Source organism: Bos javanicus, chromosome 15 (assembly GCF_032452875.1).
Source record: "Bos javanicus breed banteng chromosome 15, ARS-OSU_banteng_1.0, whole genome shotgun sequence".
NCBI classification, from domain to species: domain Eukaryota; kingdom Metazoa; phylum Chordata; class Mammalia; order Artiodactyla; family Bovidae; genus Bos; species Bos javanicus.
The window spans coordinates 33768678-33791747 of record NC_083882.1 but is presented as its reverse complement, the minus strand read 5'-3'; the positions used below and the strand labels follow the sequence as shown (position 1 = coordinate 33791747).

General features: G+C 44.6%; 2 protein-coding genes, 2 non-coding genes and 1 pseudogene across 4 annotated transcripts in view; all 5 read left to right on the top strand.

Moving 5' to 3' along the window:
- The window catches only part of CLMP (CXADR like membrane protein), a 103147-nt gene extending 100385 nt beyond the window's left edge, over window positions 1–2762 (top strand). Inside the window, exons 5-7 of the mRNA XM_061440637.1 lie at window positions 199–321; window positions 1033–1174; window positions 1765–2762. Of these exons, the coding sequence (XP_061296621.1) occupies window positions 199–321; window positions 1033–1174; window positions 1765–2065 (566 nt within the window). The 3' untranslated portion in view covers window positions 2066–2762. The remainder of the gene's footprint in view (window positions 1–198; window positions 322–1032; window positions 1175–1764) is intronic.
- A 5575-nt stretch (window positions 2763–8337) lies between these two features.
- HSPA8 (heat shock protein family A (Hsp70) member 8) lies at window positions 8338–12817 on the top strand. Its single transcript, XM_061440636.1, has 9 exons — window positions 8338–8455; window positions 9175–9384; window positions 9677–9882; window positions 10030–10182; window positions 10266–10821; window positions 11023–11225; window positions 11466–11664; window positions 11863–12095; window positions 12383–12817. The coding sequence occupies exons 2-9, from the start codon at window positions 9180–9182 to the stop codon at window positions 12578–12580; spliced, it is 1953 nt and encodes a 650-aa protein (XP_061296620.1). The 5' UTR covers window positions 8338–8455; window positions 9175–9179; the 3' UTR covers window positions 12581–12817.
- On the top strand, window positions 10864–10951 carry LOC133227206 (small nucleolar RNA SNORD14). Its single transcript, XR_009729759.1, has one exon. It is a non-coding gene; the product is annotated as a small nucleolar RNA SNORD14 (small nucleolar RNA).
- On the top strand, window positions 12185–12268 carry LOC133227208 (small nucleolar RNA SNORD14). The gene has a single exon (XR_009729761.1). It is a non-coding gene; the product is annotated as a small nucleolar RNA SNORD14 (small nucleolar RNA).
- A 96-nt stretch (window positions 12818–12913) lies between the features above and the next one.
- On the top strand, window positions 12914–22017 carry LOC133261879 (large ribosomal subunit protein uL16-like; annotated as a pseudogene).
- Window positions 22018–23070: the final 1053 nt, after the last annotated feature.

Here is a 23070-nt window from a genome sequence, read left to right as displayed (position 1 = left end):
CAGAATCTTTTGTGACTTTTGAGGGTGCACTGCAGTTTAAAAGAATGTTCACCACCTTTCTTCCCACATTCTGGATCCATTCTATCACCTCATCCTTAGCAAACGGTATCATAGGATCTTAGGTCAGTGACACAATAAAGTAAGCAATAAATATAGACCTGTCACTGGGGGATCACGGTCATCTTTCTGCTTGTGTAGACTACAACCACCCTGGACGTGTCCTGCTGCAGAATCTCACCATGTCCTCCTCTGGGCTCTACCAGTGCACAGCAGGCAATGAGGCTGGGAAGGAGAGCTGTGTGGTGCGAGTGACAGTACAGTGTAAGTACCCAAAGTGTTGCTGTGGTTTTGCCCGCGCACTGTGGTTCAGTGTAAAACATTTTTAATCGCAGGTAAGAGTATGGTCAAAAGCTTCATCTCCAGAAGGACATGGTTATCACTGAAATAAATTCAGTAGTTGCCAAGGACTATTCAACAGTTGCAGCTCACTCTAAATTTACAAGTATGTGTGAATTTTACGGCCCCCTAAAGAAATTTATTTTATCCAGGAGGGAACCAAATGGAGGTTTCCTTTATAAATGCAAATTTCCCTTACAGAGGATAACTTCTACTGTTTTCAGAGCTTCTCTGGTGTCTGCTGTTGCTCAAAAATAATCAGCTTAGGGACTTCCCTGGAGGCCCAGTGGCTAAGACTCTGTGCTCCCAATGCAGAGGGCACAGGTTCTATCCCTGGTGAGGGAACTATTTAATAGATTCTGCATGCTGCAACTGGGATCCGGCACCGCCAAATAAACAACAAATATTTAAAAACCTAATCAGCCCCAAATAATCCTAATGTCAACAAGGCATATTTTAGGGTGGCTCTCCTGCTCCCCATCGATATCAGGAGGGACAGTCATACACACCCAGAGAGGGTAAATGGGGAACTCAGGGAGACATATATGAAGATCTGGAAATACTCATCCAGAGCTTTATGTATTTTAAGTCTATGCATAGCTTATGTTTGGTTTTGCTTTGTTTCTGAGAAAACAGATGTACAGAGCGTGGGCATGATTGCAGGAGCAGTGACAGGTATGGTGGCCGGAGCCCTGCTGATTTTCCTCTTGGTGTGGCTGTTGATCCGAAGGAAAGACAAAAAGAGATATGAGGAAGAAGAGAGACCAAATGAAATTCGGTAAACTTCCCACAGAATCCCCTTCCTCACCTAGGCTACCTTTCTAGGGCCAGCTCCATAATGCCCAGCCAACCAAACTGTCCCATTTCCTCATAACCTTGAATCTGTTACAAGGATTATTCCGGTAGGTAAGGACTTGCAGCCCAGGGGAAGAAGGACAGTTGACCTTGACTGTCTTGTGAAACTATCTGCAACAGAGACTTAATAGATAAACTTTACACTACTTCTGATTACCTTCCACTTATAAAAGCTATACAGTAAAGAACGGGCCTAGCTCATCCATGGGCCTTTAAAGAGTTTCCACAGACCGACTCCAAGTCGAGGGGAGTGCTATGTGAACACCCGGTGGGGCGTGCCTGGTCTCCCCCACCCCGCGCCCCAGTCACAGGGTTGACCTTGGGGATGCACATCCGCCTGCGCCCACGAGAGGGCTCAGGACGCAGGGGGAGTCCGTATTTCCTTAAGTGCTAACTCCAGGTTTCCAGCTTGAGGAGTTGATGGATGGGGCAGCCTCCGAAAGCCTCAGCCAGAGCGGAAGCTTTCACAAACCTGTGATCCTAAAATCTATCTTCGGTGTTTTTCCCCTTCAGAGAAGATGCGGAAGCCCCGAAGGCCCGCCTGGTGAAGCCCAGCTCCTCTTCCTCGGGCTCGCGAAGCTCTCGCTCCGGCTCCTCCTCCACGCGCTCCACCGCCAACAGCGGCTCCCGCAGCCAGCGGACCCCATGCGCCGAGGCGGCGCGGCGGCAGGGGCTGGCCGCCCACACCTACGGCCCGGTGGGGCCCGAGGCCAGAAGTTCTGAACCAAAGAAAGCCCCCCATGCTACCCTGACCAAAGCAGAAAACACCCCCAGCACGATCCCCAGCCAGAGCAGAGCCTTCCAAACTGTTTGAGTTCGAGTGGACTTGACTCGCCAGCTTTTCCCAGGCGTCAGGGCTCTTCTGGTCATCAACTCTCAATCACCAGCCACACGACCCTCCTCGAGCCCAACAAGGGGTCATTTAAGTAGCAGCAACCACTGCACGGAACAGATTCAAATGAACACTTTTCTTACATGACACCAAACGAGGAAAAGGATGTACGCTGATCATCTCCAAAAAGGCACCTCACTGTGCCTTTAGACCAGAGTGGGTGGGAAATGGGGGCCCAAATCTGGGTGTTTGGGGACCGGGAGCCATGGTGAAAGAGTTGGGGAAAGGGGAAATGAACACACTTAGAACTTCTCACTTGCAGTTTTGTATCACGTTGACTCACCATTGTCAAGAAACGAGGTGTTGTTCATAAATTTTCTATGCATTTCTGCAAACCTACTGGATTATTATGACTATTCAGAGTCAAGCAGAACCTACAGCCTTATATTACACCTATTTGCACCATGAGAAACTCCAAAAAAGGAAACACATCTCTTCTATCCTGACTTGACTTCATTTACCACAAAATTTGGGTATTTCAAGAGGAGTTGAAATAGTGGGAGATGGAGAATGATTGAACTTTTCCACGACTTATTGGTTGAATACCAATAATCCACTATCAATCTTCCTACTTATATTGAACCATAAAAGAAATAAAAAAGGAGTTCAAAACGTGTAATGAGGGACTGTGAATAACTTTCCATTTTGATGTTCAGAGGGCCACTGACAAATATCAGAAATATATGCTGGAATAATTGTGGATTTTCCCTCAAAGTGGATGTCTCTAAGGATTTTCTGCTGGGTATCTGTGGAGCAAGAAAATAGGTGTTTTAACATTTAACAGTCTCCTTAGATGGAAATCTTTGAGAGAAAAGGTCTTTTCAGGATGCTGGAAGATCATCCAACAAACCATTACAGTCTCTTCTTTCTGTGAACATATGAAGTCAGAATTTCAAGACTGACTAGACCAGAAAGGGAGATTACATCAGTTTTCTCTTAGTATGTCAAGGAGTGATATCAGAAGTTCAGTATTGCACCAAACTTAGGAGTTTCCTCCACTTCTTTCCTTTCAGGAGGATGTGAACATGGGACTTGTATTGATTCTAGGCCTTAAATAATCAAACAGATCAGGGATTGCCAACATTTTCTGGTGGCACTGCATGGACATCATAACATTCCCTCCTGAGAGGCTGAGACAGACAGAAATTCAGTACTTTCTCAGTTTAGCCTGTAAGGAAGCCTAGCTCTAGGCTGGAAGGAAAGGAAATGAACATTTAGGCAAGAGATGGTGAGGATAACTAGTGGGTGGCGGGGGGATCTGGGTTAGTGCCTGTTAAATATTGTCAGCATTTTGGAAAGATTTGCGGAAATGATTCACCAGGATAGCTCTCACAAGAGCTGACTCACGGGAGAAGAAAGGTGGGGTCTGCGAAATAAAAAGAAAGCAGCCTCCCATACAATAACTTGCTTTTTTAATAGTTTTGACTACTCTGCTAGTCAAATTCATCCTACAATTCATTGTTTAGCAAGAATGCCAAACCTGAAATAGCCCTTCAAACTCTAAAGCAAATGTCAACAGGTCACCATTGGTAGAACAAAATGTTTATTATTATTAAAAGGCCAAGAAGTCCCTGGCAGGGCAGTGGTTAGGACTCTGCTTTCACTGCTAAGGGTGCAGTTTCAGTCACTGGTCAGGGAACTACAGTCCTGATAGGTGAGTGGGGCAGCCAAAAGTAATTAATTAAACATTGTTAAAAAGGCAGCAGGCTATGAGAAAGGAAAAGTAGTGCTAAATGTGGTGATGAAATCCCTGTTTGTTTTGGGAATCTAAGTTCCCCAACCAGGGATCAAATCTGTACCCCCTGCACTGTGAGCAAGGAGTCTTAACCACTGGACCACCAGGAAAGTCCCGCCGAAAGCCCTGTTTCTAAAATGGGAATCAGGTGCTTAAAGGGGAAAAGTTGACCTAGGATTTTGTCCCGTTTTTGTTTTCATTTTTACCTCTAATTATCACATACTATAAACGCATTTCTAAAGTCCTTTAAGAAGCAGGTTTTACCCTTGACTAAAAGTTTCATTTTGAGTTTTGTCTTCCTCTAAAAAAAAAGTTGGGGGCAATTGCCTGCAGTCTAGTGGTTAGGGCTCTATGCTTTCACTGCCAAGGGTGCTGATTCAATCCCTGGTCAGGGAACTAAGAGCCCACAAGCAGCACAGCTCCGCCAAAAAAAAGTTGGGAAATGAGACACTGAGGAAGCAAAGAATGTCTGCCATTAGTTTAAGAGGGTTAGCATATTTGGAATGCTTCTTATACTAACACTGCCTCCTTGTAAGATATAAATTTCTTATTTACTTCACCAACTTATTCTTCTAGTTGTGTGGTGTCCAGGCAACATATCAATTCTGCTGTGTAATTCAGAGAATTCTCATTCCAAGAGTATCTGAGCCAAACTGAGTATTCTGTGGCAGCTGCGGCAGTGCCATCACTAGCAATTTGCTCTTATCATTATTTATTACCTTTGAACCTAAGGTTTCCTGCCTATGCCTCCACAGGCAGGAGTCAGTCCCCTTTGCATGAAAAGGTTTAAACAGGTTAGTTATTAGAAGACTAAAATACTAGTTGAATATTCGTATTTTGGAAATCTGTTCACACTGGAGATCTACAGAAATGCCACAAATTATTACCTGAAATCAGAAATTCTAGAAATTGAAGATTCTGAGATGAGATACTGAAGTCTTAATAGTGATGGTGTGCTTGCTTCTCTTTCAGTCAGGCTTTTGGGTTCAGATATGACAGGCTCTGGGGTTAAAATAAAGTTTGAACCATTACTTGTGTCAAACCATATTCCATTAACCTTGCAAGTAAAATACATTTGATTCTTTAATAAAAAACAAAAAAGGATAAAATAGATGGTAGAAGAAAAGGTATTTGTAGAAGATACAGATGGAATGATCTGGATGCTTAGAGAATAGCCATTTCAATAAAATATATATACACTAAACTTAAAATTGTAAAATAATGAAGTGATGCCTTTCTTGTTACACTGTATAAAAAGAATTTCAAAACTGCCATTGCAAAAAGACATAATTTTGTCTGATTTCTGGTGTTAAGCTGTTTATATTTCAATTTTAACTTCAAGTTGCCTTGTCAATGGGACTGTGTTTGATCACAAAAACCAAATATTTATTACAGATGCATCTGTGTCAGCAATTTAAAAATAAATAAGTGAAGGTGACACTACAGGAAAGGCTGAAGCTCATATAATCTGCACTGGAAATTTATTTATTAGCTTGCTGCCAAGTGAAGAAAAAAACTCAGACTGCATATGATGTATTATTTATTGATTTTAGTCACAAATATATCAAGCACTTTTTTCTCACAAGGCAAGATACTAAGTAGTCCTGGACATACAAAGGGATGACAAAGTTCATAACAGTTTCTGCCATTAAGGACTTAATCAAAATAACAAATAATATTTATTAAGCAATATTTTATGCCAAGGTGAAGTACCAATAAAAAAGTACACACTAACGGGTTCAAACAAATCTGGGGGGGAAAGTTACCAAATTAAATGAGGTAATATATGCAAAGCCCTTAGAATGCTTGGCCTGTGACAGGCACTCAAAAAATGTACATCATGACCCTCTTTCCCAGCCAGAAGCCCTAGGGTTCAGATTCCAGTACTGTAGCCCTTAAAACCTTGTGCATTTAAAAGAGGTGGAGACAGGGCATTTATCATAATCTGAACTTTAAATACAAGATAAATTCTAGTTAAAAAGAAGAGTCTTTGAATCCTAGAACATGTTCTGAAAGTGACCAGAGACCATAAAGGAAGCTTATCTGCTCAGCTTTCTGCAATCACTGCTATTAGGTGCAGTTCCCCAAACCCGTGTATTTGAGCCTTCGTTCTACTTTCCACTGCTTCATATATTGTAGGTAGTTCAGAGCTAAGTTTAAAAACTTGCAAAACGTAGGGTGTGGTTCACATTGTACTTGATAAGTTGGGTGGGGAGAGGAAGTCTGCAGATGATAAAGAAAACTGAAAAAAGCCTGCCTCAGCACACATCTTTCGCTTTCTGCAGTTCGAGTTACATGAGTTTCCAGGAAGGAAATAACTAATTTTAAAACACCAAAGAATCTGGAATTAACAGCTAGGCTACTCTAGCTCAGCCAGCTGCTTAACTTCCCACAAGTAACATCTCTAAACCTCATTTCTCTCCCAACACAGGAATGAATGCTATGTCTCAGAGAACTGTCTTGATGATAATGAAATAACAAATGAAAGCACACTGTACCCCATGAAAGCATCATATAAAACGAGCTCCTTGAAAAATGGCGAGAAATTAGGTGTGTAGCTCCAGGGACTCAAGCCCACATTTCCCTCCAGAAGGCAAATACAGAAAGAAAATCCTTTGATCCAATATTCGACTCTGTCTCTAGGCTTTACTGGCTTTGACAAGGGAACGGTAACCCCTTTCTGTCAGCTTCTCTCTCAGTCTGGAGACGTTTCTAATTCCAGCCACACTACTGAAAGTTCTGCTAGGTACTCTTAAAAACCCCTTTCACCTATTTGTGCCCATTCATCTACTAAACAGGAACACTACAGTCTGTTTGAAAGAGCACACTGGAAAGCATTCAACGTGGTGAGAAAGGCTTAACAAGGCCCCGAACACCACGCCATGCACCACAATTTGAAATTCTAGGTACCCTGTTTCACGCACTCCACTCGTTCAGTAACATTTTCAACGCCTCTCTGCCAGGTCGCTCGGTTAGTTTTTGACGAAAGTCAAGGCAGGAAATGTATTACCTCATATTACTGAGAACAGGAGGCTCAGGAAGTCTAAATACAAGGACATCGGGCTACCGGAAGCCAGGTTCCTAACGCCTGGATCATTTACAAGGAAAGAACCTCCTGCTGCTGCTGCTAAGTCGCTTCAGTCGTGTCCGACTCTGTGCGACCCCACAGACGGTAGCCCACCAGGCTCCCCCGTCCCTGGGATTCTCCAGGCAAGAACACTGGAGTGGGTTGCCATTTCCTTCTCCAATGCGTGAAAGTGAAGTCGCTCAGTCGTGTCCGACTCTTAGCGACCCCATGGACTGCAGCCCACCAGGCTCCTCCGCCCATGGGATTTTCCAGGCAAGAGTACTGGAGTGGGTTGCCATTGCCTTCTCCGAAGAACTCCCTAGTTTTTCTTTAAAAACACAAAACTGAAAAGTGCGGGGACCCGGGCCGGTGGAGGAGGGGCCAAGCCAAGAAGCCCCATCTATTTTCGGCGGGAGATTAGGGGCGGCGGAGGCATCAGCGCTCCAAAAACCGAGTTTGGCCATCTATTTCGCTGAGGGTCGACACAGCATCCCACCCCGGAGGTTGAGAAGTCGAACGCGCCCCCCCCACCCCAATCTCTGCGTGGGGGTCAGCCGGCCTCCAGTTTCCATGACATGAGGTGCTAGGGGCCTGTCCGGCTAACCTGTCGCACCCTGCGCAGAGGCGAGACCCCCAACCTCCCTTCTTTCCGCCACGGCGGCTGGCCGGCTTCTTCCATCCCTACATCTGGGTGCCACTGGACAAGTTACCCTCCCAGCGCCCTGGGGTAGGAACGTCCGACTCCGCCGCTCTGGATCAGCTCTAGACTAGAGCCGCGCTGGCTATGTGGGTGCATGGCCTCCGGGAGGTCCTAGAAAATCACCTATAAGGCCAGGGTGGGAGTCGGGCAAGAGAATTGTGGGGGAGGGGCACAACCTTAGCCGCCATTTTGTCCTCGCTCCACTTCCGTCTTCTCTCCCCGGCTCCCGCGGCCGGACCCCTCCCCGCAGGCCCTGAGCTCTAGCTCCCGGGGTTCCGCATGGGCAGGATTGCGGGTCGCGCTGCTGTTATTGGCTGGTTCCAGATTGGCCCGCCCCGCTTCCTCCCTCTCCTTCCGTCCCTCCCGCCTGAGCTTTCTGGGGACGCATGCGCAGCGGCAGATGCGCCCTTCCTCCCCCCCCGCAGCCCTCCGCCAGGGGTGACTGAGGACTCCCGCGCGCGGGCTCCGTCGGCCCCACCCTCCCTTTCCCCGGGGCCATTCGGAGAGCGGGGGCGCGAATGAAAGTTCCAGAACGCTGCGGTGAGTGCGTCATCGGGAGGCGGGGCGGGCTGCGGCCAGGAGAGGCAGGCCCGAGCGGTAGAACCGGGTTCGTCATTGGGTCTTGCGGATGTGGCCGCGCCCCCATTGGCTGAGGGAGATATGATGGGCACCGGCAGGGGCGGGCTCCTTCTGGAAGGTTCTGAGGCAGGGTATAAGAGACGGGGCGGCGGGCGGAAACCGGTCTCATTGGACGCACCGGCAGCATTCCAGGTTGCTGACTCTTTCAGCAGAGCCGGGCCTACGCTTTTGGTAAGTAAGGCCTACATATTTCAGCCTTCCATGGTTTGTCGGGAGCATAAAGGTCTCTGCAGGCTGCATGGATTTGCGGCCGCCTGGGACTTTCTGAACATCTCAGGCGGGGGGTGGTGTCTGGCAATTCTTTTGCCTGGATTGGGGGGCTTTGTTGAGGGGAAGCGGCAGCCCAGGGGTCCAATCGCGACCGAGGAGCGGGGCACGGAGGGAAGGTGGCGTGGGAGGCCATGCGGTGAGAAAGGGGCTGCACTCGTCTACAGGGCGTGGAGCCAGCGGCTTAAAGAGTCGGCGGCTCTGTTTCCTCCTTTTAAGATCCAGTGTTCTTAAAAGAGGAAGCCGTCATTGGCGCGGCTCCAAGATGGGGGAGGGGGCTTCAGGGCATTTGCAGGCCTTGCGGCTTTGAGTACGGGTAGTGGGCAGGGCTAAGGTTCAGCCCGGGGCACGGGACCACGTGTTCAGCTATGCCGCAGAACAGACCCTCCTTGCCGGTTTTTCTGTCTGCGGCGGCCTCCGCGGTTGGCAAGGCAACCTTACTGCAGCGCTTTACACGCTTGCTGTGATCCTCCCGCGTGATTATTTCCGACAAGGACAGAGTTTCTTGGGTGAGGTGCTAAGTAGAATTTTCAGAGTGGTCGTACCAGTTTGCGTTGACTTGGTAAATGTCTTGGTGTTTAATCCGGTTTTTCACCCCCCCCCCCTTTTTTTTCCTCTTTTAGCAACCATGTCTAAAGGACCTGCAGTTGGCATTGATCTTGGCACCACCTATTCTTGTGTGGGTGTCTTCCAGCACGGAAAGGTGGAAATAATTGCCAATGATCAGGGGAACCGAACCACCCCAAGCTATGTCGCCTTTACTGATACCGAACGGTTAATCGGTGATGCAGCAAAGAACCAAGTCGCAATGAATCCCACCAACACGGTTTTTGGTAAGCCTTAATTGTATTGTGAATTTGAGGGATTTAGGCAGTGTGTAATTTGAGAAGCTGTTAAGTGTGAGACGGCCATGAAATCCTTGAGAATAAGAAAAGATAAACCTGTAGGAAACAATTATCCTTTCAAAATCTAATTGTAGTATTATGGTTATTCAGAAGTTGAATCCATTTAGTTGTATGAACTTGCATTGACAGCATTTAGTCAGTAGGAAGGTGAGTTTAAGTTCTTAGTGAAAAGATGATGTATAATGAAATCCAAGGTAACAGTGTTTGATATCTTTGATAGATGCCAAACGACTTATTGGACGAAGATTTGATGATGCTGTTGTCCAGTCTGATATGAAACATTGGCCCTTCATGGTGGTGAATGATGCTGGCAGGCCTAAGGTTCAAGTAGAATACAAGGGAGAGACAAAGAGTTTTTACCCAGAGGAGGTGTCATCCATGGTCCTGACAAAGATGAAGGAAATCGCAGAAGCCTACCTTGGGAAGGTGAGTACCATAGTGCAGGAGGATGTGGAGGTTACCAGATTTCTTGGTAGTGTGGGGTTCTGGCTGACTCAAGGGTGAGTGGTAAAACTAGAATGATGAAGATGTATTTTTGCATATCCAACTTGTTTTAATCTTTTTTCTTGCTAGACGGTTACCAACGCTGTCGTCACAGTACCTGCCTATTTTAATGACTCTCAGCGTCAGGCTACCAAAGATGCTGGAACTATTGCTGGTCTCAACGTACTTCGAATCATCAATGAGCCAACTGCTGCTGCTATTGCCTATGGCTTAGACAAAAAGGTACATACATGTTCTATATATGTCTGAGTCAAAACTGATTTATCACAAACATGAAAATAAATGATTTGTATTTTAACTTTCAGGTTGGAGCAGAAAGAAACGTGCTGATCTTTGATTTAGGTGGTGGCACTTTTGATGTGTCAATCCTCACTATTGAGGATGGAATCTTTGAGGTCAAATCTACAGCTGGAGATACTCACTTGGGTGGAGAAGACTTTGACAACCGCATGGTTAACCATTTTATTGCAGAGTTCAAGCGTAAACACAAGAAGGATATCAGTGAAAACAAGAGGGCTGTCCGTCGCCTCCGTACTGCTTGTGAGCGTGCTAAGCGCACTCTCTCTTCCAGCACCCAGGCCAGTATTGAGATTGATTCCCTCTATGAAGGAATCGACTTCTATACCTCTATTACCCGTGCCCGATTTGAAGAATTGAATGCTGACTTGTTCCGTGGCACCCTGGACCCTGTGGAGAAAGCCCTTAGGGATGCCAAACTGGACAAGTCTCAGATTCATGATATTGTCTTGGTTGGTGGCTCAACCCGTATCCCCAAGATTCAGAAACTTCTCCAGGACTTCTTCAACGGGAAAGAACTGAATAAGAGCATCAACCCTGATGAGGCTGTTGCATATGGTGCAGGTAATTTCTTTAGCTAAACAGCAGTTAGGCCTAAGCTAAATTTCGCTGTGATGAATGATTTTTAAACATTCGTAGTTTCCACCAAAAGCTTTAGTTAATGATGGCAAAACTTCCTTGGATGTCTGAGCGATTGAGAATTGTTAGTAAGATAATGAGTTCAACTGTGGTTTTCTTTAAAAACTAATTTTCTTTTTAATGTAGCTGTCCAGGCAGCCATTTTGTCTGGAGACAAATCTGAAAATGTTCAAGACTTGCTGCTGTTGGATGTCACTCCTCTTTCCCTTGGAATTGAAACTGCTGGTGGAGTCATGACTGTCCTCATCAAGCGCAATACCACCATTCCTACCAAGCAGACACAGACTTTCACCACCTACTCTGACAACCAGCCTGGTGTGCTCATTCAGGTAAGCTGGCTCAGTTTGAGCTGCTGTAAAATTGGGCAGGATTTGTTCTGCTGTGATGATGGATTCCAAAACCATTCGTAGTTTCCACCAGAAATCCTGTGTTGGCCAACTCCTTCCTTGGATGTCTGAGCGATCAGTCTTGCCTAATCAAGCTTATATAAATTTAAGCTAGCAGAGAAACCCTGAGTTTTCCCCTCTGTTTTTGTAGAATTTCTGTAATACTGAATGTAATTTCTATAGGTTTATGAAGGTGAGCGTGCCATGACCAAGGATAACAACCTGCTTGGCAAGTTTGAACTCACGGGCATACCTCCTGCCCCCCGTGGTGTTCCTCAGATTGAAGTCACTTTTGATATTGATGCCAATGGCATCCTCAATGTTTCTGCTGTGGATAAGAGCACAGGAAAAGAGAACAAGATTACCATCACTAATGACAAGGGTGAGTTTGGGCTACATATTGTGTATAGTGAGATCTAGTTTTTTAAGACGTTGGGGTTTTGAGTTTTATTTTCCAGGTGTTTCATCTTCCTTAAGAGCATTTAGCCAAGAGATCACACTTAATCGCTAAATGGAGTTGCAGGGTAATTGTTTATTCTTGCATAAAAGGTTGCACCTAAAACACTGGTTAATCTTACAGGCCGCTTGAGCAAGGAAGACATTGAACGCATGGTTCAAGAAGCAGAGAAGTACAAAGCTGAAGATGAGAAGCAGCGGGACAAGGTGTCTTCAAAGAATTCGCTTGAATCCTACGCCTTCAACATGAAAGCTACTGTTGAGGATGAGAAACTTCAGGGCAAGATTAATGATGAAGACAAACAGAAGATTCTTGACAAGTGTAATGAAATAATCAACTGGCTGGATAAGAACCAGGTTTGTAATTATTGCTAGAAACTTCAGGGTATGGGGTTTTGTGTGTTAAGGGCTTTAGCAAAAACTTAGGTTGGTTTTTTAAATTGAGGTCACAATGATGAATGGTCCAAAACATTCGCGGTTTCCACCAGAACCCTAGATGTTGGCAGTTCCTTCCTTGGATGTCTGAGTGACCCAAGACCTCCAATGTAACCTAAAGGCTGTTTATAGTGTCAGGTTGATTGCATCAAAGTTAACCTTCCATTTAAAGAATTTATGGTCATAGAATGTTTTTTATTTCCCTTTAGACTGCAGAGAAGGAAGAATTTGAACATCAGCAGAAGGAGCTGGAAAAAGTCTGCAACCCCATCATTACCAAGCTGTACCAGAGTGCAGGAGGCATGCCTGGGGGAATGCCAGGAGGAATGCCTGGGGGCTTCCCTGGTGGTGGAGCTCCTCCATCAGGTGGTGCCTCCTCTGGGCCCACCATTGAAGAGGTTGATTAAGCCAGCCTAGCATAGATTTAGCATTGTTCCACACAAAACATGGAAGGACCCAAATTGTAGCAAATTCCGTGGCAGTTACGAAGTTGAGCTGCTATAGTAAATAAACTGGGCATTCTTGATACTTGAACATGGAATGTGTGTGCACATGGAAAAACATTGCACTTTACAAGCACTGTATTGTAAGTGGAAAAATGCAATGTCTTAAATAAAATTGTATTTAAAATTGGCACCATCAAATTGTCTGACTCTGCTTACAAGGGTAGTTAAGTGTTTGGGTTTGGGAATTATTTCTCTGGCTAAATATTATAATAGTATCTTAGTTATCAGATTGTTCAACCTAAGTGAATGCTTAAAGGCTTTGAATTAAGGTAAAGTGGGAAAACATTTCTATCACTATACTCTTGACATAGTGCTAAGTCTATGTTACTACTGTGTAGTTTGAACTGTAGATACTGATGCTTTGCAGGGTCATAGGTTGGGAACAGGTATCTGAAATACTTGGTAAACCTTGTGGTTGACTGAAACAGTTCAGAAGACATTGAGGCAAAAATTGGGCAAGGAAATGGATAACAGGTTACAACTGCAACTAGACCATCTTACTCTGAAGCCCTGTTAATCCACTGGCAGAGGCTTTTCTGTTTCCTAACTTGAGGCTTAAGAATTGGGTGCTGTGAAGGTGGCTGTTGAGGTTGGCATAGTGAGGGCCTTTGCCCATCATGTAATTAAGTTTGATAAATTGGGCATCTAATTCTGATTTCGTTTTAAATCAATAGACAACGTTAACTCAGGAACTTGAGAGGCAGAAGAGGATTCTGAATAGTTGTGCTTATCAAGCCTAATTACACTGGACTGCCTTTAGGTAAGCTTTCTTGGGAACAAAGACCTCAGTATACCTTGGCTGTTTAATCTTGAGTTGACAGAATCAAAGGAATGTTGGGCTATGGGTCAGAGGTCTTGCATCTGGCAGTGTGAATCCTGTAAAGTCATCTTTGTGAGATAATATGTGTTCCACATTCGCAACCCGATGGACTAGGAGTCCTCTGTCCATGGGATTTTGCAGGCAAGAGTACTGTAGTGGGTTGACTTAAGTGCCCTTCTTAGAGTATCTGAACTGGCCCAGGGATGGAACCTGTGTCTTTCAGGTCTCCTGCATTGGCAGGTGGGTTCTAGCACCATCCATGTGCTCGTGATTCCTGCTTAACGACAGTCTGCCACCTAGTGGTCATTTAGGGAAAACTAGGCCAGGGATGGTGGTCTATAAAGTCAGTTTAAGCTCATAGCAGAGTGACCATGGCAGTGGCACCTCACTCCAGTACTCTTGGCTGGAAAATCCCGTGGACTGAGGAGCCTGGCAAGCTTCAGTCCATGGGGTCGCTGAGGGTGGGACACAACTGAGCAACTTTGATTTTTCACTTTCGTGCATTGGAGAAGGAAATGGCAACCCACTCCAGTGTTCTTGCCTGGAGAATTCCAGGGACAGGGAAGCCTGTTGGGTTGCCGTCTGTGGGGTCGCACAGAGTCGGACACTGAAGCGACAGTGCAGAGTGACCAATAACCCCAGGCTGCTTTAGGTCTCTACTTTGTGTAGCTTTTGGTTCTTCAGTGACCCAACCAACATAGATTGGATTTCAAAATAATGTTTCTACGTTAAGTAAACAGTTTTATTTTCAGGTTAGTGGGTATAGCTAGTAGGCTGTCATTGGTAAAACAGTTGAAGTTTAGTAAGATAAAGAATTCAGTAAAATACAACAGTAGTGCATTGCCTATTTTGTGACTTAGGTGTTAATGTTTGACATTGCTCCAGGAAGTTTTGAGCCAGCAGTGAAAGTCATTTTTTCATCAGGTCATGAAGGTGACCTGGTGCAAACCCTGTGGAGCATTTTTGGATTTTTGGTTTGGTTTTTTTTGAGACTACTGAATACTTCCCTATGTGATCTTGGTGAGAAAATTTGAAATGAAATGTAATAGTGAAACACAAGACCTAGCACAATGAAAGGTTATTGGTGGTAGCCATTACTACAAGTTGAACAAAATACATGTTTCTTCAACGAGACTGAAGTAAAATGCACTATTTCCTTTACACAGATGGAAATAATGCATTATTGCAGGGCTTGTATAATAGGGTTTGGCAGAAGTTAGGGATTAACTATTTGCTAGTTGCACAGATTTTTCTGTATTTAGTCTGAAAAGAATGTGTATGAGGATTCTTGAGAAGTTAAGAGAGGTTGAGTAAACTTCAATTACGCTGGGTAAGGAGAGCCAGTCAGGCATTTAAGTATTGGGTAGACTTTATTCTAGAACTCTGCTCTTGCATACCAGTGTAGCGGCACTGGCTCATCTCAGTGTAGAGCTGGGCTTCACATTTACTGAGGAATTTTTTTTTTTTTTTAAGCAAGGGAGTTTGTTATCTGAGAAAAGTTGGAGTTATATACCCAAGTGGCACTAGTCGTAATCTGCCTGCCAGTGCGGGAGATGGAGAGATGCAGGAATGATCTCTGGGTCAGGAAGGTCTGGAGGAAGGCATGGCAACCCACTCCAGTATTTTTGCCTGGAAAATCTGACATGCTACAGTCTGTAGGGTTGCAAAAAGATAGCACTGAATAGACTTGGGATGCACTTAATGATTTTGGTCCCAATGTTCATCATACTTAAAAAGTTCACTGTTAGGTGTTTCCCCGCTCACCCCAGTCTTTGGTGTTCAAACTTGGAGACAACTTTTGCAACAAGTTGAAGTAATTGGGTTTTAAGAAACCCAATGACTGAAGTCAATTTTTGTCTTCCACTTTTGCGATAGTGTTTTTTAATTTGCTGTGGGCTAAGCCCTGACAGCAGTAGAGGCAGAAGCTGCTAAAGATGTGTTCCAGCCTTATAAATGTCTAGAGTAGCAGGAGAGACTGCCATGCACAAGATGAAGACAGTTACAAGGCGGCATCCTTATTGTGGGAAGACACTAGCAGTGTGTATGAATTAGGTTGTTTATCACAGCTTAGGAAAAAATGTGGAGAAGGCAGCCATAAGACCAGCATTTTTTCCATTCAGTTTAAATGAAGTTAAGTGGTTTCCATTTAATCTTACCTTATTTGATTATCTTTTAACAACCATAGAACAAGGGTTGGGTCATCTGGCTGTGCATGTGTAAGTCTACAGGATGACCAAAGCAACTTCTGTGTGGATTATTGTAATGTGGTTATAAAGAGTCATGCCTCTGGATGCCTGGCATTTAAATTTTGCACAGGGTGCCATTGACTTGGGAAGAGAAGAAAAAGTTCAGGGTCCCTCAATCTCCATGTCCACTTTTAAGAGTTACACCCTCATTTCAGCTGGACTTACTAACACTTAACAATGTTACGGTTGTGTTTAGAAATGTGTTTTTAGTATTCTAATTGAGTAACAGTAATTGTACTTCTAAACTATCAAAGAATAATTTTTGTCTTTAAAAGCCAAAGCCATATATTTATGCCCCAAAATATTAACTGCAGTCTTTGTGTACTTAAAATGTATTATAAAGAAAATGATGCCTGCAAACAATGCCTTGCTCCAACAATACTGGGTATTTGCTTCAACAATATTGCTGTACAATATACCTTCATAGAAAAAATAGCCTTTTCAGTTCTATTAAGATGGAATGGAGTTGGTGAAGGAGAGGGAGTCCTGGTGTGCTGCAGTCCATGGGGTTGCAGACACTGCTGGGCAACTGAACGACAACCAGGTGGACTGGAGTGATGATTGATTGGGACAGACTAGAAAGGTTGAGGGCTTTCCTTTCAGTAGTCTGTGGATGGCTGTAAGGACATCTTTATCCACTAGATGGCGGTAGGCAACTTAGAAAATGACAGCTGAGGGTGGCTGCTGGAACATTTTCACTTAGGTTCCTGCTTTTTGTTCATTTCACAAGTTGCCTAACTGGAAGCACAGCAAATGCTGAGGAAGTCCACCTCAAATGTTCACATTCACATTCCAGGCAAAGCATTCCCAGCTGAGTAAGTTGAACAGGTGCCCTGATGAGGTGTATGGGTTTAAGTAGAGATTTTAGGGTAACTTGAGACAGGTAAGTCAGATACAGAGCTTTGAAATGTACAGGGATGCAGGGAAAAAAGGGGCGTCTCCGTGGGAAGAGAAAAATCGTCTCTCCTGATCCTTTCATGGTCCATTTTTCCAAGTTTAAACTGTTAATGTTATTTCCTTCATCACCCTTGACTCTGACTCCTTAGACTCAGTACCTGTATGAGATGTTTGAATTCCTCACTAAACTCAAGCTCATGAATGAATGAATGTAAGAATATCTATACTCTCCTGTATAATGTCTGGTACATTATATAAGCATGTAATGGCAAATGAGAAGGGGTGGGGCAGGTACCCAAGAGGTGAGTGGTAGAATATGTTCTCTTTGAGCTTTATGATGGTTTGGTCATGGCTCTTGGAGTGGTGAGAGGCTGGCTGGGTTCAGGCTCCCTACAAATCTTTGCTACAGTTGCTCGTTGCAGAGCTGGGGAACCGCATTAGGGCTGCATGAGGTGAGGAAACGATCAAGCCTGGAGCAGCTCTAGCCAAAGGAGACTTGGCAGTAACAGAGCTGTCAGTCTTTGGCCTGAGGGACCACTTGCTCTCTTTAGATTGCCCCTGAGATCTGGGTGATACGGGGAGTGAGTGTGCTGAGCAGTATGAGGACAGTCAGGGCTTGCCAGGAAGACTGAGGCCTGTCCTAATAAGCTGGGCTATAGTTCATAGGATGCAGCCAACCCCAGGGCCCTAAGGAAAAGGCTGTGGATCTTCTTGACCTTGGATTAGACACAAAACAATAAGCAACCAAAGAAAACAGATATGTTGGACTTCAAAAAATTAAAAATGTGCTTAAAATGACACTATCAATATAGTGAAGAAAGGCAACCCACAGAATTGGGGAAAATACTTGTGTGTGTATGTGCTCAGTTGCTTCAGTCATGTCTAACTGTGACCTGTGGGCTGTAGCCCACCAGGCTCCTCTGTCCATGGGATTCTCTAGGCAAGAATACTGGAGTGGGTTGCCATGCCCTCTTCGAGGGAATCTTCCCAACTCAGGAATTGAACCCATATTTCTGGCATCTCCTGTATCACAGACAGGCTCTATTGTACCTAATAAAGTACTGCTATCCAAAATGTACTAAAAAAATCTCTTGTAAACTCAAAAGAGAGAAACCAGTGTTTACAGGGGACAACTGATCTAAATAGGTATGTCTCCAAAGAAGATACACAATAGCTAATAAGCACAGGGAAAGATGCTCAATATCGTTAGTGATCAGAGAACTGGAAATCGAAACCTCAGTGAGAAGTTCAGACTCACTAGGATGTCTGGACAGGAACAGTTGGCAAGGATGTACAGGAACTGGAACCCTCATACACTGCTAATATGAATGTAAAATGCAGCAACCTGTTTGCAAAACAGTCTGGCAGTTCCTCAAAAAGTTAAACTTAGAATTAATTAACATATGACCCAGGCATTCTACCAGTTATGTACCCAAGAGAAATTAAAATATACATCCACACAAGCACTTACACACACACTATTACAATACTTCAAAAAAGACCATAACCCAAATGTCCTTCAACTAATGAATGGATAAATAAAACAGTATATCCACACAATGGAATATTACTCAGCTATAAGAAGGAATGAAGTATTGATACATGCTCTAACGTAGATGATCCTTGATTATATGAAATGTCCAGAATAGGTAAATCTTTTGAGATAGGAAGTAGAAATAGGTGCTTTCTTATCGCTGGGGGAAAGGACAGTTCGGGAGAGATGCAGAGTTATTGCAGACAGGTACGGGGTTTTGTTTTGGAATGATGAGATCATTCTAATTAGTTGTGGCAACAGTTGTATAATTCTATGAATATGCTAAAATACTGAATTGCGTACTTTAATTGTGTGGTACAAATATGACAGTATTTCAACAAAGCACTTAAAAATTTGGAAGGGGTTGGAGAAGTTGCAGAGCTGGCTTCCACAAAGAGGGGAGGTGGGGGGAAGGGAGAAAGAGGATGTATGTGAATATAAGATTTTTACTCTCAAGGAACCAAGTAATGTTGGCTGTGCGTTGGTTTTCCTTTTTATCCCCAGCTTCACTGACATAATTGTCATATAATATTGTGTCAGTTTAAGGGGTGCAATGTGTTTGTTTGATACTCATATTGTGAAGTGATTACCACAGTAAGGTTAGTTAGCACCTTCATCACTTTACATAATTGCCATTTACTTTTTGTTTATGGTGAGAACATGTATGGTTTACTCTCTTGAATGGACATGTGGACATGGGTTGGGGGGAAAGGTAGAGTAAGATAAATTGAGAGAGTAACATTGACATATATACACTCAGTTCAGTCTCTCAGTCGTGTCCGACTCTTTGTGACCCTGTGGACTGCAGCACGCCAGGCCTCCCTGTCCGTGGCCAACTCCCGGAGTTTACTCAGACTCATGTCCATCAAGTCAGTGATGCCATCCAGCCATCTCATCTGTTGTCCCCTTCTCTTGCCTTCAGTCTTTCTCAGCATCAGGGTCTTTTCCAATGAGTCAGTTCTTCCCATCAGGTGGCCAATGTATTGGAGCTTCAGCTTCAGCATCAGTCCTTCCGATGAATATTCAGGACTGATTTCCTTTAGGATGGACTGGTTGGATCTCCTTGCAGTCCAAGGGACTCTCAAGAGTCTTCTCCAACACCACAGTTCAGAACCATCAATTCTTTAGTGCTCAGCTTTCTTTATAGTCCAACTCTCACATCCATACATGACTACTGGAAAAACCATAGCTTTGACTAGATGGACCTTTGTTGGCAAAATAATGTCTCTGCTTTTTAATGTGCTATTTAGGTTGGTCATAGCTTTCCTTCCAAAGAGCAAAGCATCTTTTAATTTCATGGCTGCAGTCACCGTCTGCAGTGATTTTGGAGCCCCAAAAAACAGAGTCTGTCACTGTTTCCATTGTTTCCCCATCTATTTGCCATGAAGTGATGGGATCAGATGCCATGATCTTAGTTTTCTGAAGGTTGAGTTTTAAGCCAACTTTTCACTCTCACTTTCATCAAGAGGCTCGTTAGTTCTTCACTTTCTGCCATAAGGGTGGTGTCATCTGCATATCTGAGGTTATTAATATTTCTCCTGGCAATCTTGATTCCAGCTTGTGCTTCATCTAGCCCAGCGTTTCTCATGATGTACTCTGCATGTAAGTTAAATAAGCAGGGTGACAATATACAGCCTTGAAAGGAATATACCTTCCTTTCCCTGTTTGGAACCAGTCTGTTGTTCCATGTCCAGTTCTAACTGTTGCTTCCTGACCTGCATACACATTTCTCAGGAGGCAGGTCAGGTGGTCTGGTATTCCCATCTCTTGAAGAATTTTCCACAGTTTGTTGTGATCCACACAGTCAAAGGCTTTGGCCTAGTCAATAAAGCAGATGTTGTTCTGAAACTCTTGATTTTTGATGATCCAACGGATGTTGGCAATTTGATCTCTGGTTCCTCTGCTTTTTCTAAATCCAGCTTGAACATCTGGAAGTTCACAGTTCACGTACTGTTGAAGCCTGGTTTGGAGAATTTTCAGCATTACTTTGCTAGTGTGTGAGATGAGTGCAATTGTGTGGTAGTTTGAGCGTTCTTTCGCATTGCCTTTCTTTGGGATTGGAATATATATATACTACCATGTATAAAATAGAAAGTTTGTGTATAGCACAAGGAGCTCAATTCAGTGCTCTGCAGTGACCTAGTGGGGAGGCTCAAGAGGGAGGGGATGTAGGTATATAGAGAGCTGATTCACTTCATTATACAGCAGAAACTAACAGTATTGTAAAGCAGTTATACTCCAATTAAAAAAAACATTTACTCTCTTAGCAATTTCTAAGTATTCAGTACATATATGTCATGGGGCTGTACATTAGATCCTCGAACTTACTTATCTTGTGACTGAAAGTTTAGACCCTTTTGCCATACTCTCCCATTTCCCTAATGCCCTGTGCTGTGCTGTTTTTTTGGCCACACCTGCGGCATGCAGGATATTGGTTCCCTGACCAGTGATCAAACCCACACCCCCTGCAGCGGAAGTACAGAATCTTGACTGCTGGACCTGGACCACCAAGGAAGCCCTGTGCTGTTGTTTTCTAGTGCCTACACTTCCCTTTGAGACATTGTGGACTCTCAAACCAAGCAGATACAGATTCCAAACCCAGGAGCTGAAACAGTTAGGTTGGTGGGCTGAAAGAAAGCAAGCCCGCAGGCAAGTAACCACTTGAGAGACCCTGCAAATATTCACCGGAAATCTTTTTGTTGATTTAGTGTTTCTTACGTGTCTGTCTGGGACCTGCTCTGCCGTTTACTGGGTTTGTGACCTTGGGCAAAATTATTCTTTCTGAAACTGCGTATCTTTACCTATGAAATGGGGATTATAGTCATCAACCATTAGGCTTGTTAGGAGGATTAAATGAGGCAGTGTATGTAGAGTGGTTAGCTCTGTGACTCATAGAGTAAGCGTTAGGACAGCTAGTATTATTAACTATTAGTTAGATAATATTAACATTTCCTAAGGCTGCCATAACAGAGTACCAAAAACTTGGGGGACTTCCCTGGTGGTCCAGTGGTTAAACACTTTACCTTCTAATGCAGGGTGTGCGGTGATTTGATTCCTGGTCAGGAGCTAAGATCCCACATGCCTCATGGCCAAAAAACAAAACAGAAGCAATATTGTAACAAATAAAGACTTTAAAAATGGTCCACATCAAAAATCTGTAACTCTCCCTTTGGCACGCCACTGAAGATCTTGGTGTCATCATGGGCCACTGCCCTGCCCAGCGTTACCGGTATTGTAAGAGCAAGCCGTACCCAGAGTCTCACTTCTGCCAAGGTGTCCCTGATGCCGAGATGCATCTTTGACATGGTGCGGAAGAAGGCAAAACTGGATGAGTTCCCTCTCTGTGGCCACATGGGGTCAGATGAATATGAGCAGCTCTCTTCCGAAACCGTGGAGGCTGCCCGTATTTGTGCCAACAAGTACAAAAAGTGGTGAAAAGGTGTGGCAAAGGTGGCTTTCACATCCAAGTGCAGCTCCACCCTTCCACATCATCCTCATCAACAAGGTGTTCTGTCTTGTCCTGGAGCTGACAGGCTCCAGACAGGTATGTGCGGTGCCTCTGGAAAGCCCCAGGGCACAGTGGCCAGGGTCCACATTGGCCAAGTGATGATGTCCATCTGCACCAAGCTGCAGAACAAGAAGCATGTGATTGAGGCCCTCCGCAGGGCCAAGTTCAAGGTCCCTGGACGCCAGAAGGTCCCCAGAAGTGGGGATCTTCAAAGTTTAATGTGGATAAATTTGGAAACGCAGTGGCCAAAGAGTGGTTCTTCCCCTGTGGCTGGGGGTCAGATACTCGCCCAGCCATGGTCCTCTAGACAGAGGGCAGGCCCTGTACGCATGAGAGCCTTGGGCTGTCCCCTCCTTACTCATGCATGCCTAGCAATAAATCCTACTTCCCTGCCCCCCGAAACCCCTACAAAGTACCAAAAACTTAACAGAGATGTATTGTCACAGTTCTGGAGGCTAGCAGTTGGAAATCAAGGTGTTGGCTGTGCCATGCTCTCGAGTACTCAGGGAGGGAGTGGTCCGGCTCGTCCCTTCTGGCTTTTGATAGCTGCCTGCATCCTTGGGCTTAAAGATGCATCCGTCCAGTCACGTGACTGTCTTCTCCCTGTATGTCTTCACGTCTTTTTCCCTCTGTGCATGTCTGTTTCTGTGTCCAAATTCTTTTTTTTTTTTTTAAATAAGGACAGCAGTCATACTGGGTTAGGACCCACCATAGTGACCTCATTTTAACCAATTACCTCTGTAATGACTGTTTCCAAACGAGGTCACATTCCGAGGTTGTGGGGATTAGGACTTTTAACCTTTTTTTTTTTTTTTAATTGGGGTGAAGGGGACACGATTCACCCCATGACAGTCACATTCCCGGTCATCACAGAAGAGGAATCCCCTCCCCAGCTTTTGTGCAAGAATAGAAAGTAAAGCAGCTGAAATCTGAATACCTGTTCTTCTGGGGGACCAACCAAAAGGCCTTCCTTTGCAGTCTCTTTCTCAGAAGCAGGCGCACCGGAGGCCACCAGCTGTGGACAGTGCTCCCTTGCATCCTTTTACCCCTCGGTCCCTCTGGATTTTCCACCAACGCCTAATTCTGTTATTTCCAGTGATTTCCCCATGGGCAGCAGTTTATTTCTGTCATCAAGTCTCTGATGAAATCTTTAGCCATGAAATATTTAGTCCAATCCAAACAAATCGTGTATAGTGTTAACATGTCACAAGCTGCCCGTGGCCTGCATTATGTGGTAATTTGGAAGCGAGAGGAGTGATAATGCAGGGCCGGGCTTCTTTTGTGAGCTCGCATTAATGCTGGAGCTGGTGATGTCAATTGACAGCCCATCGATTTGGACTAATAGTGCATGGAGGGGGCAGAATTGGGGCGAGGTAGGGGATAAAG

Bases quoted from the DNA above. Each gene is read 5' to 3' on its own strand.
- HSPA8 (XM_061440636.1), top strand. From the start codon at position 9,180: ATGTCTAAAGGACCTGCAGTTGGCATTGATCTTGGCACCACCTATTCT. The intron at 9,385-9,676 runs GTAAGCCTTAAT...TATCTTTGATAG, and splicing joins TCCCACCAACACGGTTTTTG to ATGCCAAACGACTTATTGGA. The intron at 10,183-10,265 runs GTACATACATGT...TTTAACTTTCAG, and splicing joins CCTATGGCTTAGACAAAAAG to GTTGGAGCAGAAAGAAACGT.